At 40.9% G+C, this 19,421-nt stretch overlaps 1 protein-coding gene across 2 annotated transcripts in view; it reads right to left on the bottom strand.

Annotated features, from left to right (window-relative positions):
* Positions 1–4,241: 4,241 nt before the first annotated feature.
* LOC117590246 (zwei Ig domain protein zig-8) overlaps positions 4,242–19,421 on the bottom strand; it is a 43,311-nt gene continuing 28,131 nt past the window's right edge. The window contains exons 4-7 of one of the 2 annotated variants that reach the window (XM_034282717.1): positions 12,350–12,477; positions 11,646–11,666; positions 11,136–11,304; positions 4,242–6,020 (exon numbers count right to left, since the gene is read on the bottom strand). In XM_034282717.1, coding sequence (XP_034138608.1) covers positions 5,776–6,020; positions 11,136–11,304; positions 11,646–11,666; positions 12,350–12,477 — 563 coding nt within the window. In that variant the 3' untranslated portion in view covers positions 4,242–5,775. The remainder of the gene's footprint in view (positions 6,021–11,135; positions 11,305–11,645; positions 11,667–12,349; positions 12,478–19,421) is intronic. The other variant, XM_034282719.1, reaches the window with a different exon arrangement.

Raw genomic sequence — 19,421 nt, 5'->3', positions numbered from 1 at the left:
CGGTAATGAGAGCCGACTCAAATATACTTCTGGCCGCAGCAAAATTAAAGCAGGAAGTGATAGAAACATGCGATACCCATTTTACCATATATAAAAAATGCAGATAACATAATTGAACAGATAAGCCCTCTCTGGAGCACCCCCTCCGGAGAACCTTTCCTTTCCTTTCCAACAATTTTATTTTTATTTTCTTTGTCTTGCCGATGCATATGCGTGGGCTAACCATGGACCAGTATGTATTTTGTACATTCTAGAGGGTACAGCCTCAGTAGTAATTTACCGTAATTTCAGTGCTCCCGACTCAAAGCTGAAGAGAGAGAGAGAGAGAGCAGTTGAAGAAGAGAGAGCAGCTGTAGAAAGAGAGAGAAATCAAATGCGCTGTAAATGAAATTTTTGTTGCAATTTACATTGGCTACTGCTTTCGGTCGCTGATCTGTTTTCTGGTGAATAAGGCCTACTACTGCTCTCTCTCTCTCGTTTTTGCTCTCTCTCCGCAGCGTTGCGCGGGGTGTGGTTCTGGTTGAGAGGAAAGAGAAAATGAGACGCAGAGGTGTACAACGGAGTACCGAGGTTACTCTTCGGGTATATTCTACGATCAGTTCCCTAGGGGTTCTAATGGCAATACATACATGTGTGCATAAACTTTAATAAGTTCTTCCGTTGCTGTTCTCAATTCAGTTTCTGCCTTACAAATCCCTTAACCAATCAGAAAGAATTGGCTTTCAATGCAATCATTGTATTATCCCATGTCCCCGCTGTATGGGATACATTGTTTCGACGGCGCGACGTTAAGGTCCGTAATGAAAACTGTCAGACAATGCTGCCAAAACGATTTCAATCGCATTATTCCCCCCTCCTGCTCCACACTTGCACACATGCCTTATCACTGATCGGGGGATATTATTATTAATAGTTCATATGGGTGCATGGTCGGTCCCCGCCCCGCGCCACCCCACCCCACCCCATTCTGTTCAGTGTCTCATTATAAAAACATTAAATAAAATTGCGATTAAATTCGAAAATAAAAGTGCGACGAGTGGGGGAACGAAGCGGACGGCACGCGAAAGAGTAAGAAAATATCGCTCTCAACTAATTAAGTTAATATGAAGAGACAGAGAGAGTGAGAGTGACTGAGAGAGCACCAGAGAGAGAGAGAGAGCAGGACCAAGTGGCGGGCGTTATTTATGGCCATTTTCCATTCACATCGCTATGGTCCGCCGAACGCCCAACGCTCAAAGCAATTGTCCCATGTCCCACGTCCATGTCCACGTCTGCCTTCGCGTCCATGATTCTGAAAGTGTCATGCATTATGTAAATTAATTTACACAGAGAAAAGAGGACTGAGTTGCAGGGTATGAAAAACCAATAAAACAATAAATAAATGAATAAAAAATAAAAGAGAAAACCCACAGAGTTTCAGGCAACATAAAAACAACAGCATAAAAACGATAAAAACGGAAAAAGTACATACATAAGTAGCAAAAAAAAGGAGAGAACGATTAAGCAAAGCGATTCGAACATGAGATACTCTGGACGCTACGGGAATATACATGAATGGAAATATTGGGTAGATAAAAACAAATAAAGAGTTTACGAGTTTAAATTTCTCTAGGATTATTAAGAATTTGGTGATGCAAATTATTGCATATATGTTTGATTGTTACGTTTCCTTCAGAGATACCTGGATCTTCATGTGATTGTGGGGTATTAAAAAGGGGAGAGCTGCAATGCAATCAAAAATGACAATGCAAAATGCAATCAATTAAAATATTCAATAAAAACCAATGAAAGAAGGAGAGAGAGGGATACACCACGGACTACAGAGACAGGGAGGGTAAGAGGGATAGAGACACAAAGAAAGAGACAGCGAGATAGAGAGAGAGAGAGAGAGAGCAAAGATACATTTACGAAGAGACAAAGTTTCGTTCATTTAAAGCCTTCTAGTAAATTAAAAATTAATTACAATAAATCAGGAATGAAAGTGGACAATGAACAATCGAATGGACAATCAATCGAGCGAACTGCTCATGCAATCAACGTGGAAAAAGTCCAAAAGTCTCTTTGGAAAACTATCGCTGCAAAGCCTTTAGCTATTTTAGAATATTTTATTGCCCGTCTATGACTTCGATCTCACCCAAATCTGGACTTTAAATATGCTTGGATAAAGTTCGTAATGAAAAATCTGTATTTTTGATTCGATTTTTTCTCGGAACGTTTTCCCTGAACCACTTACCTCTTTTTCTCTCTGAAATGATCACATTTACTGGCAATGCCAATGCAACTCAGTGTACACTCTATTCCTTTCTGGACCCCTAATCGATTTCTTCGGCATTGGTTAATGAATGTTAGAAAGTCCCAAAGTCCCACTGGCATAAGAAAATCAAAAGCGCATTTATATATATTTTTTTGTTTCTTATACAGTTTTTTTTATTGAATTCATAGTTTTTCTGAATTGCATGCCTCTTTTCGGTATTCGTTTTGATCGATATATGGAATGTGTATCTGTATCTGTATTTCTGCTGTGTCTGTATCCCTGGTGTATCTCTGGTGTACCTGTGTGTTTTCTGTGTGTATATCCTTTCCGTTAAGGTTACTAATTTCATTTCAAAAACCTCATGCAATTGTAGTATTCAAACCCTTTTTTTTTGGAATCACTCACAAAGTGGGTATGTATTTGTTCTTGAACAATTGCCACAGCGTTCCATCCGAAAGCATGCCAGAAAATGAAGAATCACTGAAACGAATGTAGCCTTTTGCTTATGGGAACATTTGAATAGCATCGATCGACTATCGTTAGGTGCTGTGGCAGTCTGATGCTGTTATTTTGTTCCTCTTCTTCGAACGAGTATGTCTCATGTCACATATGGATTCTATATCTGTATCTGATCTTTGCTGATGTTACTGTATAAGTATTTCTGTATTTTTTTATATTTTTTTTATTCATGAATCGTAATATTTTTGAAAGTGTTCCATTTTTTATCGCTTTGGAAGGCAACACACACATATACCATAGATATTTGTTCGGGCATTTTCTTTTTTATGGTTTTTTTTAAATTTAATTCACATTTAAAATTGTTCTGTTTTTTCTTTGTTTTTTTTTGTGTTTTTGCAATTTGTCACCTTAAAATTCTGTACTTTAACACATGTATCTCATTAAAAATTGTATTTGCTTTTTTTGTGTTTTTTTTTTTGTTTTTTTGCGATTTCTCTCATTAATTAAATCATTTTGGAGGTGTGGCTGGCGGGTGGTAAAACCATAGAAAAACAACAAAAATTAATGTACAGACGTATCGAATCGAACATAAATTCCTTTCGGGGCTCGACACATTTTTAATTATCGCTTATCGTTTATGGTATCATTATTATCATCATTGTGATACCCTCATGTGTTTATTTTCTGTTCATTCGTAGTTTTGCAACATGGACTTAATTTTTTTTGTTTTCACCCTTATTTTATACATATTCATATACATATACATACATACATATATAGAAATTGATTTTAGTTTCTTTTTTAAATTTGGTATTTGAATTACATTCAGTTTTTCCCCTCCTCTTTTTTTTTTGTTCTGTTCTGATCCGCTGCTTAGGGCTCTCTAGTGCAATGCGATTTGATGATGGACAAGTAGATCAAATAGTATATACTCCTACGACTCCTCATACTCCTATTCTTCACCCTTTTTCTACCTATTCTACTTGAAGGAATGCTTTGCAATCGACTGCTGATTTTATATGGGAGTTCCATCACTTCACAATCAAGTAACCATCAAAGCATTTCTTTCTGCTTCTCCTCTTTTCTATAGATCACTTTTCTACCATTATTTTACGCAGATATTGCAGAACCGTCTCAGGAGCAATATTTCTGTTGTCGATGGTGAAGGGGAGGGATGTGGGGGGTTTTCAAGAGAAGATAATCCTATATTGAAGGGAATTTCCCAAGAGATTCATAAGAATATCTTTGGATATCGCTGACATTTCTCTTACACTTTTTTTTTGCTTGGGTTTCATTTTCCATTTTTTGTTTTTTTGCTTTGTTTGTATTTGTTTTTTGGTCTTTTGGTTTTTTGGTTTTTTCTGTTTCTTTAATACATTTTTAATTTTCTAAACGTCATCACATTTATAAAATATACTTTGTTCGGGATCTTGCCATGTTTCTTCTTACGTTTTTTGTTAGAGTTATGCCATATTCCATGTAATTATGCTTTTAGTACGGAGAGTATCTGTATATTTATCTTTCTGTTTTTGTTTTTCTTTTATCTTAAGAGCATGAGAAATGGGTTCACAGTAAGGGTTGGTTGGAATGAAAGGGGGCAATGGGGATGTCTCGCTTATTTTTCTTTCTGGGATCAAGAGGAGAATGGAGGGTTAGACCCTGTCTTCTTGTGTGTGGGGTGGGATCGCGGATTCTTTCTTTCTTTCTTTCTAAACTTATCCTTTTGTCAGCTTGGCTTAGAGATAGAGTTTCTATAGTATGTATCTATGTATGAATCTGTGTGGGTGCGCTGTCTGTGTGTGAAGGAGATAGAAGTCTATATAGAGAGATAGAGATAGATTTAGAGAGATAGAGAGAGAGAGAGTGTTTCAATAGCAATATGCCTTTCGTTAATCGGATAGTTATTTATTTGTATCTGTATCTGTAGCTTTTCTCTATATATGTATCTTTTATATCTGTTCTCACACATACAACAACAATTTCTATATAGAGATAGAGAGCTAAACGGATTAATATTCTGATCAGATCTGATGAGACACAAAAAAAAATACAATTATACTAAGTTTTCCTTTCCAGTTTTTGTTTGTTGCTTAGCTTTGCTTACATCACTAGACAATCCTTCTGTATCCTGCACCTATGTATCTTTCTGTATATTCTGCTACTCCTTTTCCTCTTTCGTCTTCTCTCTGTATGTTTCGTTTTTTCTTAGATTTTACTATAGTCTTGAACTTAAGCCTAAAAAAAAACACTTTTTCTTCCTCAAATTTCGAGGAATCTCTTTTTCTTTTTTGTCTATATTTATCTGTATTTGTATCTGTTTTTGCGCGCATATATGTATGTAATATATTTACGAGTATGTATTTATCTTTAGACACCTATAGCTTATAGAATGGAATGGATCCATATCAAAACAGGGGAGTCTGAATCCATTATGCAATGCAATCAATATCTATCTTCTGTTTCCCCACTTGTATCTGTATCTTTTGTATTTTGTTGTAATTTTTTTATGATCTGCTGGCAATCTCTCATCTGATGCCTTATTTACAATGGGTTTATTTTTATGTACTTATGGATTTTATGGTTTTGTTGCAAGAACATGTTGCATGAACATGAAGAAAATCGTTCGTTCTTTCGTTCTGTGTTTATTTTGTTGTTTTTTTTTCTTCTGTGGGTTTTGCTCTTTGTTTTTCCCTTCGTTACAGTTCCAGTTTTAGCCCGAAAATGACCTTATCTAACGACTACTTAATTTAGTGATAAAAGGATGTACTCACGTATGCCCCGCCCCCTCTGCATTCCACTCATAGAGCGAAAAATGAGAGACCACATCGATGGGAGTGGGGCAAAGGGGAGAAACGAAACGTTTTGGAGAACGCAAAACCAAGGCGTTGGCTGGAAGGATCCTGAAACTGGAACGGAAAACCAGAGAGCAGCACACCCTCCACCCCCACGCCTCACTCTCTCTCTCTCTGTGTAGCTCGCTCTTGGAATATTTAGTACTGCATCCCAGTTGGCATTTCGATGGCATTTCCGGCTCCGGCTCCGGTTACGCGGGGGCCGGCTAGTCATGTGCCTGGCACCAACGAATTCCTCTCCATCTGCTGCTCTCCACCGTCGATGTCCCTCTGCTGTCCATTGTTGTTGCCTCCTCGTTGCAGTTGCTGTGTCCTCATCTTGGGTAGGGTTGGGCTGCAGCAGGCAGAGGCGTGCAACAGGATCAGAGTGCTGCAGATGGCCATCAACACTGAGATCACAGGCGGTGGCTGAGCTGGCGCCGAGTTTCCATGATGCATGGCCGCCGGATGTTCGCCTGCAAATGAATAACGAGAAATTTATCACAACGGGTGCCAATCGGGTCGGAGGTAACAGATACGATGTGTGAGACACATCCACACACAGCAAAGATGCAAGCAGGGGGATGCAAACACACACACACTCACATAAAGCGGCTCCTACGACACCCACACATGTATGAACACACCTGCAGAATGCATTCAAAAACGCTTCGATGTGTGCCAATGCACTGCAATCAATTTGAATACTCAAATTTTGACTTGGTTTTGAGTGCATAGATTCTGCAGACCGCTCTTTTAATATCGATTCGGTGCCAGCCGAGTTCCAGAACCATCTTATGAAACATTTAAAGATATCATACCGATTTCTTACTGTACATATATTTCATTCGGACAGGTTCTTGTCTTTATAAAATTGATTTAAATCTGATTTTTGGCTTAAATCCACAACCGAGACATAGAATAAATGATATTTACTATTTACAAACAAATTTTGTATTTTTAACTCATAGAGAAATTGCTTTCTAGTTCTTATCCGACAAGTATTTTTCTTATTAATTAATTGCCTAGCGACTTAAATCAGTTTTGCCAAAGTATCTTTCGGATACATCCCCAGCAATTGAGTGATGGAAAAAAGGTTAATTTGAAAGCTGCAGCACTTTTCATGCCAGAGAAATCTGCCAAAGGAGGAGAGGGGACTTTAGCTTGCATCTATGGGATGTATCTGTATCTGCATCTGCATCTGCATGCTTTTGCTGCTCCTCCTGGCCCTGCCACTGGCGATGGCTGGCAAATCCAGCAGCTTTATTGCCTATTAACTTAATTGCCGGCAATAAAAACGCCAAGCTACTGGCTAAAAAAAGAACACACAAAAGATGAACAGGCAGCAGCAACCAACAGAAGGGATTTCGCTTCTACGAATACGAATATGGGACACTCTTTTTGGCTTCGCAATGTAAGGAGGATTTAGATGAATTCTTCAATATTTAACATAAAATTTAACTCGGATAAAAAATGAACGGAAAGTCCTATCGTATTTGACAAACTTTCACAATTCTACTTTAATGAATCTGAGAAATGTATTTGCATTTCTTCGTTGACAGCATGGTAAAAATCGTCCAAGTCATCTGTTGCATTCTGTGTTAAACCTCTTTAATTACAGGGTATTCAACTGCCCAACTACTTTTTGGAGCCAGGGGGTCCAGAATGGGCCAGGGAACAGGGGCCATGGGTGCCTTGAGTGGCATCTTGGCGGTGGTGGGGAGGGGTGCCGATGGGGGTAGATGGAGCACACAGATGCCAGATACGGGAGCCATAAATTTTGGCATGAAATGCGCTCGCGGAGAGTCTCCGAGTCTCTGTCTGTGTTTCAGTGCTACGCGGCGACTGCTGCTTCAATTATCATGCATCGTTCGTCCTTTACGAGTTCGTTGATGCCGCATCATGAGCTGTTACTTAAGTGTCTTTCCTCCTCTTTCTCTCTCTCTCTCTATCTTTGTGTGTGTCTCTATCTTTTTTGCTTTGAACTGAATGCAGATTTCGCAAACCATTTTGCCCCAAGTTCTTTGGCTGCTAAGCATTTTGAAAAGTTTCCATGCCATGCCGAATGCTAAACGACAATGGCCAATAACCAGGAGCAACAACGTTCCATCGTACGAAGCGTCCACTAATTACGAAGGATATAAGATGGAACCGAAAGGAGCGAGCGTCTGGTCTGCTCAGTTAATACGGTTTGACATAATTAAGCATTTGAGAAGGAGGAGCACTTGGAGAGGAGACACAATGAATCGTTCGTCCACTTATGACAGTAATGAAGGAGTGGCCGTAGCAGAAGGTGAAGGCGGAAAGGACACTCTCTCTTCCTCTCTCTCTCTCTCTGGCAAAGATAAAAGCGTCATAGAAACTATACCTAATTGGATTGGGGTTTTTGTATGGATTGCGTGTGGTCGAATGGACCGCTTGCAGGACACCCGAATCAGTTCAATTAATGAAAATGACTTTGATGTCAGTCGATTTTTGTGCGTCTTGGTGTAATGATCGCATCCTCTGATTCCCAAAAAGACAAGCAAAAACATACAGCAGTAAGCGGCTTTTGTTGTTGGCTTTGATGCTGAAAGACCAGGCATTATCAATAATGCAACAACTAAGATATTTATGTATGAGTACTCACACAATATAGGAGTTCAGGCGACAGGAGAAAGAGCTTAAGCGCATGCGAATGAACTCTGTGCAGACAAAGTGGACTGAGTGATTGAATGAATGAGCTTCTGAGTGGAGAAACTCCTCATGAATTCAAATATTATATCTATGTATATGCAAATAATGATGGAGGGCCGAAAGTTATTTTTTAATCTTTGATTTTAAGGAAGGAAAGTCACCCAGAGTGGATTCCCTTCGACAATTAAAATCAAGTTCGGAGCAAAAGTCTGTTATCGCGATGGATATTTCTTCCTCTGTTTTCTTTGCACCGAAATAAAAACTCATTTACCTTCTTAGTTATGCTTGGTTGCTCAAAGAGGAATACTCCAAACGGATGGGATGGAAGGGGTAGTGGCTGCTGCTCTTCCCTACTGGAAGGCCACGACTGATCTCTCTATTTTGCCGGCATTTGGGCGGCTTTTGTGTCGATTTCAATTTGGCTTTCTGCTGCCTTTTGGTGAGTCGTGCTCGGAGGGGGGGTGAGTGGTAGTCAGATACTTTTATTAAATAAACTAGTTGGAAGTGTGGTGGAAAGCGTCCCGCTGGCAGCAGAAGCTGCCACCCGGCCACCCGGCCACCCCATCAATCTCCATGCCCCATGGCGCTGTGTGGCACTGGCCCTGTGGCAACGTTGGGGCGCAAACAACTTGTGTTAATTACTTAAGTTTCAGCAGTTGTTCCACTTAACAAGTTGCTTGCTACCACTGCCTGGTAGTGCTACTGCTACTGCTACTGCTACTCCTGCCACTTTCCCCGTTCCTGCTGTTCCTCCTGCTTCTGGCCTTTTTGCCAGAGTGTCAGCTGCTGCTGTTGTTGCCGCTGTTGCTGTTATTTTTAGTCTAATTCCAGGGGCATATTTGTTGTAGCGTGCCGCTTACACGCCAAAGTCATTTGCGCTCAAGTTGTTAAACTTTTTGCTTTGTAAGCGCTTTTTTCCGGCCTCAGCGGAAGCCGGAAGGCGGATGGGCGCCTCGAACCCGGCCGAGTAGATGGGGGCGTAGATTGGAGTCGAAAACCACCCAAAGCTCAACACAGTGGCTGCGGCGTCTGCGGCATAAACGAGTCAAAACTTGCGCAAATGTTGATGCTCAAACTTTTTCCGCAACTAATTTTCTTTGACTTTTCCATGTGTGTGTGTGTGTCTGTGTTCATTTGTGTGTGCATAAATGAGTATCTATGATTTTGTGTGTACCCCTCCCCTCCTTGGAATATTGGCTAACACTTGGTCCTCAAATTGTTCCCCTAAAGAGATTCCGGATAACATAGTTATACAAATTATGATGCATGTACTCCTATAACTTTGGAAAAGCTTTCCATGATTTCCTCAAAACATTCTTGTCAATCGTTCCTGTCGAAGTGGAATTTAAAGGAAAGACATGCAAGAAAATATAATATTTGATCATTGTATCAACCAAAATGTAATTCTAGGCAACATCCTGAAGTTAATGTGAAATAGCAATCCATTTTTAAATGTTTTATCGGATAAGAAGCGCTTATATTTAATGTGTATGAAACGGATTGAATGAGGTGGTTTTTTTTTGTTACACTTTTGGTTTTAAACACAAAATCGGGTATGTTTGCTTAAACGTTAAATACTTTTAGGGAGAGAAGAGCCAAATTGTTTGCCGATTTTTCGAAACTCATAAAATTTTTTATATAGTTTTGAATCACTAGTAATGGGGAAGAAATAGGGATACAATCTAACAGATACGGAATCGAAAATAACAATTTTACAACACCAACAAAATCTGAAAGAAAACTATAAAGAAAACACTTCATCAAAATATTGTTGCCATTTCAGATAATGTCCCACAAATATTACCGAATATGTACCGCCTTCATTTTATAATTTCGACACAGGACATTATCTATTTCGGGACATTTTGTCGGAATGGGGTTTCCAATTATGTTAAAAACCCATTCCTTGTTCTTTTTTCTGTCCTCAAATGTTTGTTTTTTACAAAAAAGATACAAGATAGTGTTTTTTTTTTTGGAATCGATTCTATGTATGTACATACCGTCGCACCCAGGCCGTTCTGGTTCACCACCGAAGCTCCTAAACTCCTCTGGAAAGTCAGACCAAACTATATATTGTGTTTAGAAAAATAAATCTCTCTCTTGCTCACTGCATTCAGAAATTTCTCTCTCAAATCTTCCATATTTCGCGTATTACAAAAGTCGATTATATATTCTAAAAATTAAAAAACAAAATACTAAATATGTGCATACAAAACATTTGGTAGCATTTGGTAGTATTTTCAACAACTATTAATTAGTACTTTTTTATAAACATTTTTCAAGGCAAATGCATTCCATACAGTAAATATTTTCCGGCATTTATTATTCGTAGCGTAACCACAAGAATATTCTATAAATATTAATTAAACAATAATAATCGCTTTCAATCATTTTCCCTGTATATTTTTATATTTTTCTTGTTTCTACTTGAAGCTTTAACTCCGTTTTCATTGCGGAGCAGAGCTCAAAAGTTATACACCTAATTGTTGGCTCAGTCGTTTGCCCCCAGGGACTACTCTCTGCCCCCCGCCGACTCATGTCTGCAGCAATCTCTATGTTTAATGTCATCTCCCCGAAGCGTCTCCGGTGTAGGAAAAACTTGTCGTCAATCACTGGACCAAACGCTCGCTCTGTTCCGCTCCGCTCTTAACTGCTCCGCTCGTCTGTCAAATAAAGCCGAGGCAAAAGCTTAGTTGACTTTTGGGCGCCCGCACATTTGTCTTGCTGAAAACCCCCCACCCTGCCTAAAAAAGGGAACCCCTCGTAACCCAGGAGCTTCCTTATTCGGACATACCAGGCACTCGTTTTAACCAATACGACAACAAAAAAAAGGAAAGGTACATACATAGGGCGCTTTTTTGCATAGTAGGACACACAGAGCGCTGCTCGGACACTGGGTCTGGCCCTCTACTCACCATCAACGATGTGGACGCGGACCGATGTGGGATTGGCATTTGAGGGGGCGCATGTGTAGAGGCCCTCATCCTCCTGTATGGCCTTCTGGACGAGGAGACGGCTGGTGGTCAGTACACCTTTCTCAGTGACTAATGATATGCCGCCGCGAGGTGAATCGAAATTTATGACCTGAAATGAATAACACCCAAAACACGAGAGAGAGAAACGAAACAAACAAAACAGAAAAAAAAACAGAGCTTAGTACCACACACAACTTTCAGGAGCTGCCTGCCGCTGCTGCTCTACGAAATGTTCTACAGATTTTTGGAGTTTGCTTGGGTTTGCTGTGGGAAGAGGAGATGGAAGGGACGGAGTCTGTGGCTCTCCAGAGCTCATGTTATTTAAATTTTTATTAATGACAGTCGTTTTAGTCTCAAAAGAGCAGCCAGGTTGCAGGATTTACAACAGCAAAACAGCAAATCATAAAGAAAAATGTAAAAGCTTGACCGATGCGTTGGTGGATATTGTACCTTATTGTATCTAGGATCATTCTGTAAAGGAAGTTCAAAAGTTAAAAATCGAAATTCAAGAGTTAGAAAGTCTTGAAAAATGTACACTTTTAGGGGCGTTAATATGTGTTGTGTCTTTTTGTTAAGATTTCATTCGAAAGTTTTGAGGCTACGTCAGTGCATTTTTCGTATCGACAAGAACTTGCAGATGTTTCAGAATGGCAAGCCATGACCTTAAGATGTGTCTGCTGCCATAACGAATTTCGAACTAGCTTTTAGGCTTAACTTCTATGGTATTTCTTCTACGAAACCTATTCCACAAAGGCGTGTTCTAAAGACACTTCGTTCTAGTGCCTAATAGCCTGCACAACTTAAAGAAATCTTTGACAATGAGGTTTTTTGGTTGAGTTCCCTGATTGCTTTAGTGTTATTTGGGTGTGTGGGGGGAAGAAAAGAAATATTACCGCCGAGCACTAATAATCGTAAAAAGTGTAAGATGTCTCTGCCGTAACTGAAAGCGGAGTGAGAGAGGCGGACCCTTGTCAAATATAATTATTGATGCTGTTCTTATCCCTCGCTCTCTCTTCTTTACTGTCGCATCCTATATCGTATATGTAGTGTAAGCCCCCATATATGTACACGTGCACCTGTCATGTGGTGTTTTTTTTTTATTTTGATGCGGGGGTTTTTTTTGTTTTGTTTTTGGGGATTGGGGACGCACTCACCTCGCGATTGTGGGACCAGGAGACGGTTGGCGGTGGTTCCGGTGCAAATTTCACAATGCAGGTTAAATTGATGGTGGATCCTTTGTTGATGTGCAGGTCGGGGCCGCCAATGACCTCGGTGATGGGTTCTGCACAAAAAGATACAAAAAGAGAGGCAAAGAGAGGTTTAAAACTCCATTGCATAAGCACAGAAAATGGGGCATAAAACATTTTGAAAGCTCATTTCGGTTCTAAAACTCAAACAACAATAAAAGTAAGACACAAGAGGGGCAAGAGGTCTTTCCGTTGAGTGGCTCGACCATGTGGATACCCATCTCACACTCCCATTTTGCGAAACTAATTTCACTAGAGATTCTCTATTTAAAAGAAGAATAATTCTTGGGTCAAGTGGTAATGATAAATTCTGTCCTAAAAATATATATTAATGTACAGGGTATAACAAACGTATATATCTCTATTGAGAATAGAGCCATTGAGTGATGGAAGGGTATGAAGAGATGGTAATAAGGGGGCCAAGGACACTCGAAATCGTCCTCGAGGTTGTCGTTGTTGAGCCTCTCTCTCTCTCTCTCTGTTTAAGAAAAGTTTATCTACCGTTGCGTTAAATTGTTTTCTTTTCTGCCGCGTAACCAGGGGTCGTATCTTAGGGGAAGAACCCCCTCGGAACACCACTCCCTCCCCCCCACCACTTCCAGGAATATGTATGTGTGTGTGTATTTGACATTTACACGTTTGTTTACTCTCTTTATTCATCGTAAAACAATTTCTGACTTTTTGAAGGAGCAAAAACCAAGCGGAAAACGGAGGCTAAAAATACACACACACGGAAAAATAGCAAAAGCAAAGAAAGTGAGCCAGAATAAATGCAAAGTGACAGTAGAACTAGCGGGGGAGAGCGAGCGCAAAATATACAGAGATACACGAGAAAGATGTAGCGGAAGAGAGACTGGGAAACACGCAGATACAAATATGCAAATTCAGCAGCAAATTGTGTCATTTGTTCAAGGACATTGATTGAAATCTCAGTAACTAAAAATTGGCAAATTCTGCGTAGCATTTTCAGCCTCGAAAAACCCCACATTTGTATATATGGCTCGAAGCATATGTTACACTTTTTACTCATCAAATGAGCAGTTTTAGCCACAAAAACCCTGTAAGCTTAATGAATATTTCGATACTTTTAGGCGATCCACAATCTATGTATACATATATCCTGTTTATTCCAAACACCTCAAAATAACCATCGTAGCCCACACTGCACTCCCTATCTTGTTCTCTAACTCTCTCTCTCTCCCTCTACAGAGAAATCTCTTTCATTCGTCTCCACTAATAAATTGTGGGATTTCTTATATGTGTTTTTGTCTGCCAGCAAAATGGCTGCTTTAGCGCTTACGTTTTCGTGTGTCTGTATCTCTCTCTCTCTCTCTCTCTGTCTGTCTTTCTGTGAGTGTCTGAAGTGCAGTTACTTTGGCTAACGGTTATGTGCCCTCCCCCTCTCTCTGTCTCTGGAGGTGGCGCCCCGCGCCAAAGGTTAGCCAAAGTTATGTACTAGCAAATGGTGGCCCAATTTTCTTATGCAACACACTCTGGTACGAGCAGCGCTCGTGTCCCGTATCTCGTATCTCTCAATCTCCATTTGAAGTTCTTTATGCGCGGTCTCTCTGCCTCTACTCCTCTCGGGCCCCCTGTCTGCATACGTGCCCCATTTTGCCGCAGATTTGATCTCTGATGTGGGGATTGCCGCCTCTTCCGCTGTTTGCCAAAGAAATAATCCCAAAGATACTTTTGAGTGAGTAAAAAATCAGCAGAACTGAAGTGAATTCATGGAATAGAATGGCTGCACGATGTTGCAGCTACAAGAAATAAAATGTATCTTCAAGCATTTGCATCTAAGGAAAACGCTTCAAAGTTTTAGTTTAAATTTTTCTGTGTATTAATATGCGTTTATTTGTGCTACCAAAGCTGCTGAATTAACGATATTTGTGGTGTATTTATCGAATGAATATCTATGTGTCTGTGTCGTATCTGTATGTGTATTTATGGGAGTGACTGCTGCTGCTGCTGCCGCTGCTCACGATCCTCGTGAAGGCAGATCAGAGACAGCTGCGTAATTAGTCGAAAGATGTCAGTGGCAACCTCCACCTTCTCCTCGCAGTCCGCAATTTCTCCTTCAACATCTTCTCGTAGTCGGCCTTCATTTTCTCCAGCTCTGCGGCGATTACCATCTGAATATCTGATTCGCTTGTGGAAGCCAAATTGATGGACTTATCGTCCAGTGACTCGTGCAAGGAAGGCTGCTCATTCAGTGCCTCGTTCGAGGAAGGATGCTCCCTCGCCATCTCCTGGGAAGGGGATGTATTTTCAGCCATTCTTTCACACAAATCGATCCACGTGGGATCGATCCTATAAACGAATATTTTAGTTACTAGTTGTACGCTGCCCAAAAAACGAAGTGTATCTTTTGGGTTGCTTTCTGTTGAGTTTTTTCTCTCTCTCTAAATGCATTGATGTTAAAAGAGTGAGCTGCTCGTGTGCTGCTATGTTGTACACATGGGTTTTTCCATTGGACAAATACATAAATGGTTTAACACTCCACTCAATCCAGGATACATAATCAAGTGACAATCGATTCACAACTGCCGCTGCTGCTGCTGCTGCTGCCTTCATCATCTGTCAATGATTATCGAAATGTGTGTGTCTACCCCTACACACCCCTGGCCGACGATCTTTTCATGCACCAAAATGCACACATGATGCAAATATCTCCCCGATATCCCCTTATACATATATAAAATGCATTGTGTTGCATCCATAATGCACTTCTGATGATAGATTCCTGGCTTTTGCTGGCTGCCCTTCCCTGCCACATCCCACACGGCCGCTGCTGCGTTTGCTGTCAATTGCAAGCTGTTTTCCCGGACTACTGCCAGCCTTTTGTCTCCAAATTTCGATTCTGAAAGTCAATCAATGGACAAAAGTGGATTTTGCATACATAAACATACAAACACCATATCCTTTATACATATGTACATACATATATATATATATATGTACATACATATAAGCACATTCAACCAATCAACAATCGAATCGAATCGATGTGTACGTGCCTCCCATTGTGTCCTGTGCGTGTTGCGCCTTGTTGACTTCTGGGGGACACAATGCCTCCGTTCAGCCATTCGGCAATTGCCTTCAAATATATTTCGCCCACATTCCCAGACAATTTCCCAAATATTCCGAGCATAATTTCGCTTTAATAACACCGACGAGGACCCCCGAAACTATAATTTTTCAGATAAAGTTTTGTTGATTTTCCTTGAAGTCTTCCTTACGTTGTGCCCATAAAATCGCGCATCGTAGAACAATGGTGGCGACAAGCGGCAACAAATTTTATTACCCTTACCAAAAAAAAAAAACAAACAAAAGGGATCCATTCCCATCCATTCTACCTTCTGTTTTGCTCTGACATTCGGGACAATTCAATTGAAAAAACATAAAGGTTTATGGGCGTGTAAGCCTTTTGCCTTCCTACCGTCTCTCCCGCCCTCTCCCTCTGCCCAGTAAGTGGGTGATTGTGTGATGTTATAGGGCAGCATTATGTTAACCTTTATGGCGGCAACAGAACCGTATACATCGTTAAATTGGGGAAAACTTTAATACTCTACGAAGATTAGGGGATTAAACAGACACACAGAAAGGGAACAGCAGTGAAAGCATACATAAATGCACATACATATGTACATAATATGTACATAATATGTAACGATGAAAGTATTGTAATTGGCATATCCTAAGGGAATACATCCTAACTCTTTCAAATACAGAATATATGTATGTATATATTCCCCAAAGATTCTCACACTCTTTGAGCTACATACATTGATAGGGAGCTCGTGAAATTGTATTCTATAAATAACAGCCAAACTCATTCCACAGTGCAATTCTTTGGCACTCCGAAATAAAGTCACGAAACGTCTCAAAAGAACGCAGCTGTAGATCTGATCTGCTGATAACAAGCTGTTGCCTCTCTCTCTCTCTCTCTCTCTCTCTCACCCAACACGAATGAGCAAGGCAAAGTGTTGCTGCTTTGCCTTGCGAGGCCGAAGAGAGCAATAAGAAGCTGACGAGAGAGCGAAAGAAATGCAAAATACTGTAAATACTGAACATTGTTGTTGCAATTAACATTGGTCTCTGCCTGCGACCGCTATATTGATGCTCGTTGTGTGGTTTTGCGAGGGGCAGGAGGAGTGCAATGAAGTAGTGCAAAAGCTGAGCTGTGGTGCTTGAGTGATCGAAGAAACCAAAGTACTGAGTGACAATTCGGGTGTATTCGGCTGTGTGTTAATGGGGGGGCTCTGCTACACTGGTTGGTCGACCTACTCAGTTCTTTATTTGTGGATTTTACACACACAAGAAAATATACTAATACGGATACTATATACCCTCTTGTGCTCTCCTAAGTAAGGGGTATAATTAACACACTCATGTAGATGGAGGACAGGTAGACGGTATTAGGAAGTTTTTATGGCAGCGCATTAGTGGAAAGTGGAAAATATTTTATGGAATTTACAGTCTTATGGTTTCTACAGTCTCCGATTCCCCCTCAGTGATCCACTATACCAATAAAGCATGTGCAGGGCTCCACTTTCTACAAGGTTTTTCAGTCTACACTCAGCCCACATACTCGTACAGCAGCATGGCTACAGCATTCAAATTCGATCCCAAGCAAAAAAACAAAACAACAACATTGGGTGAGGGAATGAGCGAGGTGTTTAGTGAGTGTGTGTGTCGATGTAAGGGTCTTTCTGCCAACAAAGGGCAACCTTTCGAGAATCTTCACTTCATGGGGAGGGGCCGAAAAAACATCGACATTTGATAGGTTTTATTTTTGTTTTTATTGAAATTTATTGCTTGATTTACACGAGTTTAAGTGACAGCCAACACACACGATATTTGTACGGGTGGGCGGGGAGGTGAGGACAATATTTTGGGAGCCATAAATCACATTCGAAAGCCCCGGCATAAAAGTTGCAAATTAGGCTACAAATGTTGACAAGGCGATTAATCAAAGTGCAAGGCTGCCTCGCAAATGCAGCAAAACTAATTCGACTGCGAGAGGGAGCGAAAGGGAGTGAAAGGAGTCATGAATCATTCATAAGCACCGCTTATAATCCACGCAGAGGTAGGAGTCTCTCCTCCAGAAATTACGTTGATTAATGAGTATCTCACACTCTCTGCCTCTCCCTCTGTCCATTTGGCACTGTCTCTCTGTCCTTCTCTCTCTCATTCCTACTCAATTCCCCATGGCTCGTGTCCTTTTGCATTTTGGTCACGCAGACCGCAGAGCGAGGCATGTCCTTTTGGCCAGGCGATACGTAGGAGATTCCTCCTGCGATTCGTTCAGTAATTGAGTTTGCAAGTGGTAAAAGGAGTGCCTAGTGCCGAGGCCAGTGTGCAGGGGGGGGTGGGGAGCGAGAAAGGGAAAAGTAAAAATCACCAAAAGATAGATCCAAATTCCAAATGTGCTCCAAGGAGGACACACATGAACGAACTTTTGTCTATGGATCTCACAGCTCTCCATCTCCATCTCTTATTTGACCAAATTAAAAGTAAAAAGGTCATAAATTCCTCGTGGGAATGTGCCATACAGGGCGGCAGCTCCTTCTCCTATTATTTGAATGGGAGACCGAATCACCGCATGAATGGCATAAATAATAAACCTACTGCATACATACGTATGCATATGTATGTACTTCCAGGCGCCACACGCATCCGAAATATACACAGATAAGCCCACACACTCATGCACATACATCCACAATGAGAACGCTTTTGATGATTTTCCATCTGGTGGACGGTCCCTAGTGTCGTATGCGTAATATTTGTTTAATATTAACCCAAACGAATCATCATCATACATACACGGGTGCCACGGCTACGCCCTGTTATGCCCACACACACACACACACACACACACACACACACCAACACCACTGCCATGGCCACTGCCACGCCCACACGCACATGAGTGGGAGCCTCCCCCTTGAATGACCCGCAATTTTCCCATGGGACCCGCTTTCGGGGTCGGAGGTTTTTGGCTTTGTTTTTAAAGCCGCTTTTGGTACCCGAAATCAGGGGATAAACGCGGCGCCAGAAGAGCACTGGCAAATACCATGGCTAGGGCAGCGGCAGCTCTGATTTTGTGGATCAATAAATTATATCTGAAACAAAGGAAATCTGTTTAAATTTGTAGCCAAAAAGAAAGGCCGTAAGTCAGGCCAAGTCCATGGTGGCTCCAAATGAAAAGTGGAAAAAACAATTCAAACATTCATAGAAAAGTAAAAAAGCCAGCAAGCAGCTCGTTTCAGCAGATTCATTTCGTTATTGTGTGGCATAGAATTATCATAACAATCATTCTCACAGCACATCTCTCTCCATCACAATTTGAAACTCTTTTGGTGTGCGAAAAAAATGGCTTACAATACAGATAGCTACACCACAAACATTGTTCATTCAGCAGTGGTAATAGCACAAAAAAAATGCAAAATTAAAGACAACTTTAAAGTTTATGGGGTGTGGCCTTTCACTGACATCTCTCCATACACTTCCTTCGCTTCACGCATTGCGTAAACATTTCCATTCATCCATTTCCATGTCTGCATATTCATTAGATATCGTGACAGCCTGTTTTGCAGTGTGTCTTCCCCACCGTGTGTCCAGGAAATCGACATGAATTATTTGACTTCCAGCAAAAACCAATAACCAAGCGATTTCTCAACAGGGTAACACCTTCTGCCGACCCACAAGAAACAAGCAGCTGCCACCTCTCGTTTTTTTTCGCTCCCCCACTACCCAAAAAGGAGCTTCTTCTGTCATCGCTTCATCGATATCCTTCCACACAAAACAACTCGTTCCATTGCCCCAACAGCAAATACCACCATTTCGTCCCCATTTGACAAATGCTAAAAACTGACGCATCCTTGGCCTTACTTTCGTCACGAATGCCACACACTTTATTTGCTGGCATTTGGCATATAACAAGGACATGCTTTAGCAGTGGGAGTGGCAGTGG

Source organism: Drosophila guanche, unplaced genomic scaffold (assembly GCF_900245975.1).
Source record: "Drosophila guanche unplaced genomic scaffold, DGUA_6, whole genome shotgun sequence".
NCBI lineage: Eukaryota > Metazoa > Arthropoda > Insecta > Diptera > Drosophilidae > Drosophila > Drosophila guanche.
The sequence above is the reverse complement of the archived record's forward strand: the minus strand, read 5'-3'. Positions and strand labels throughout refer to the sequence as shown.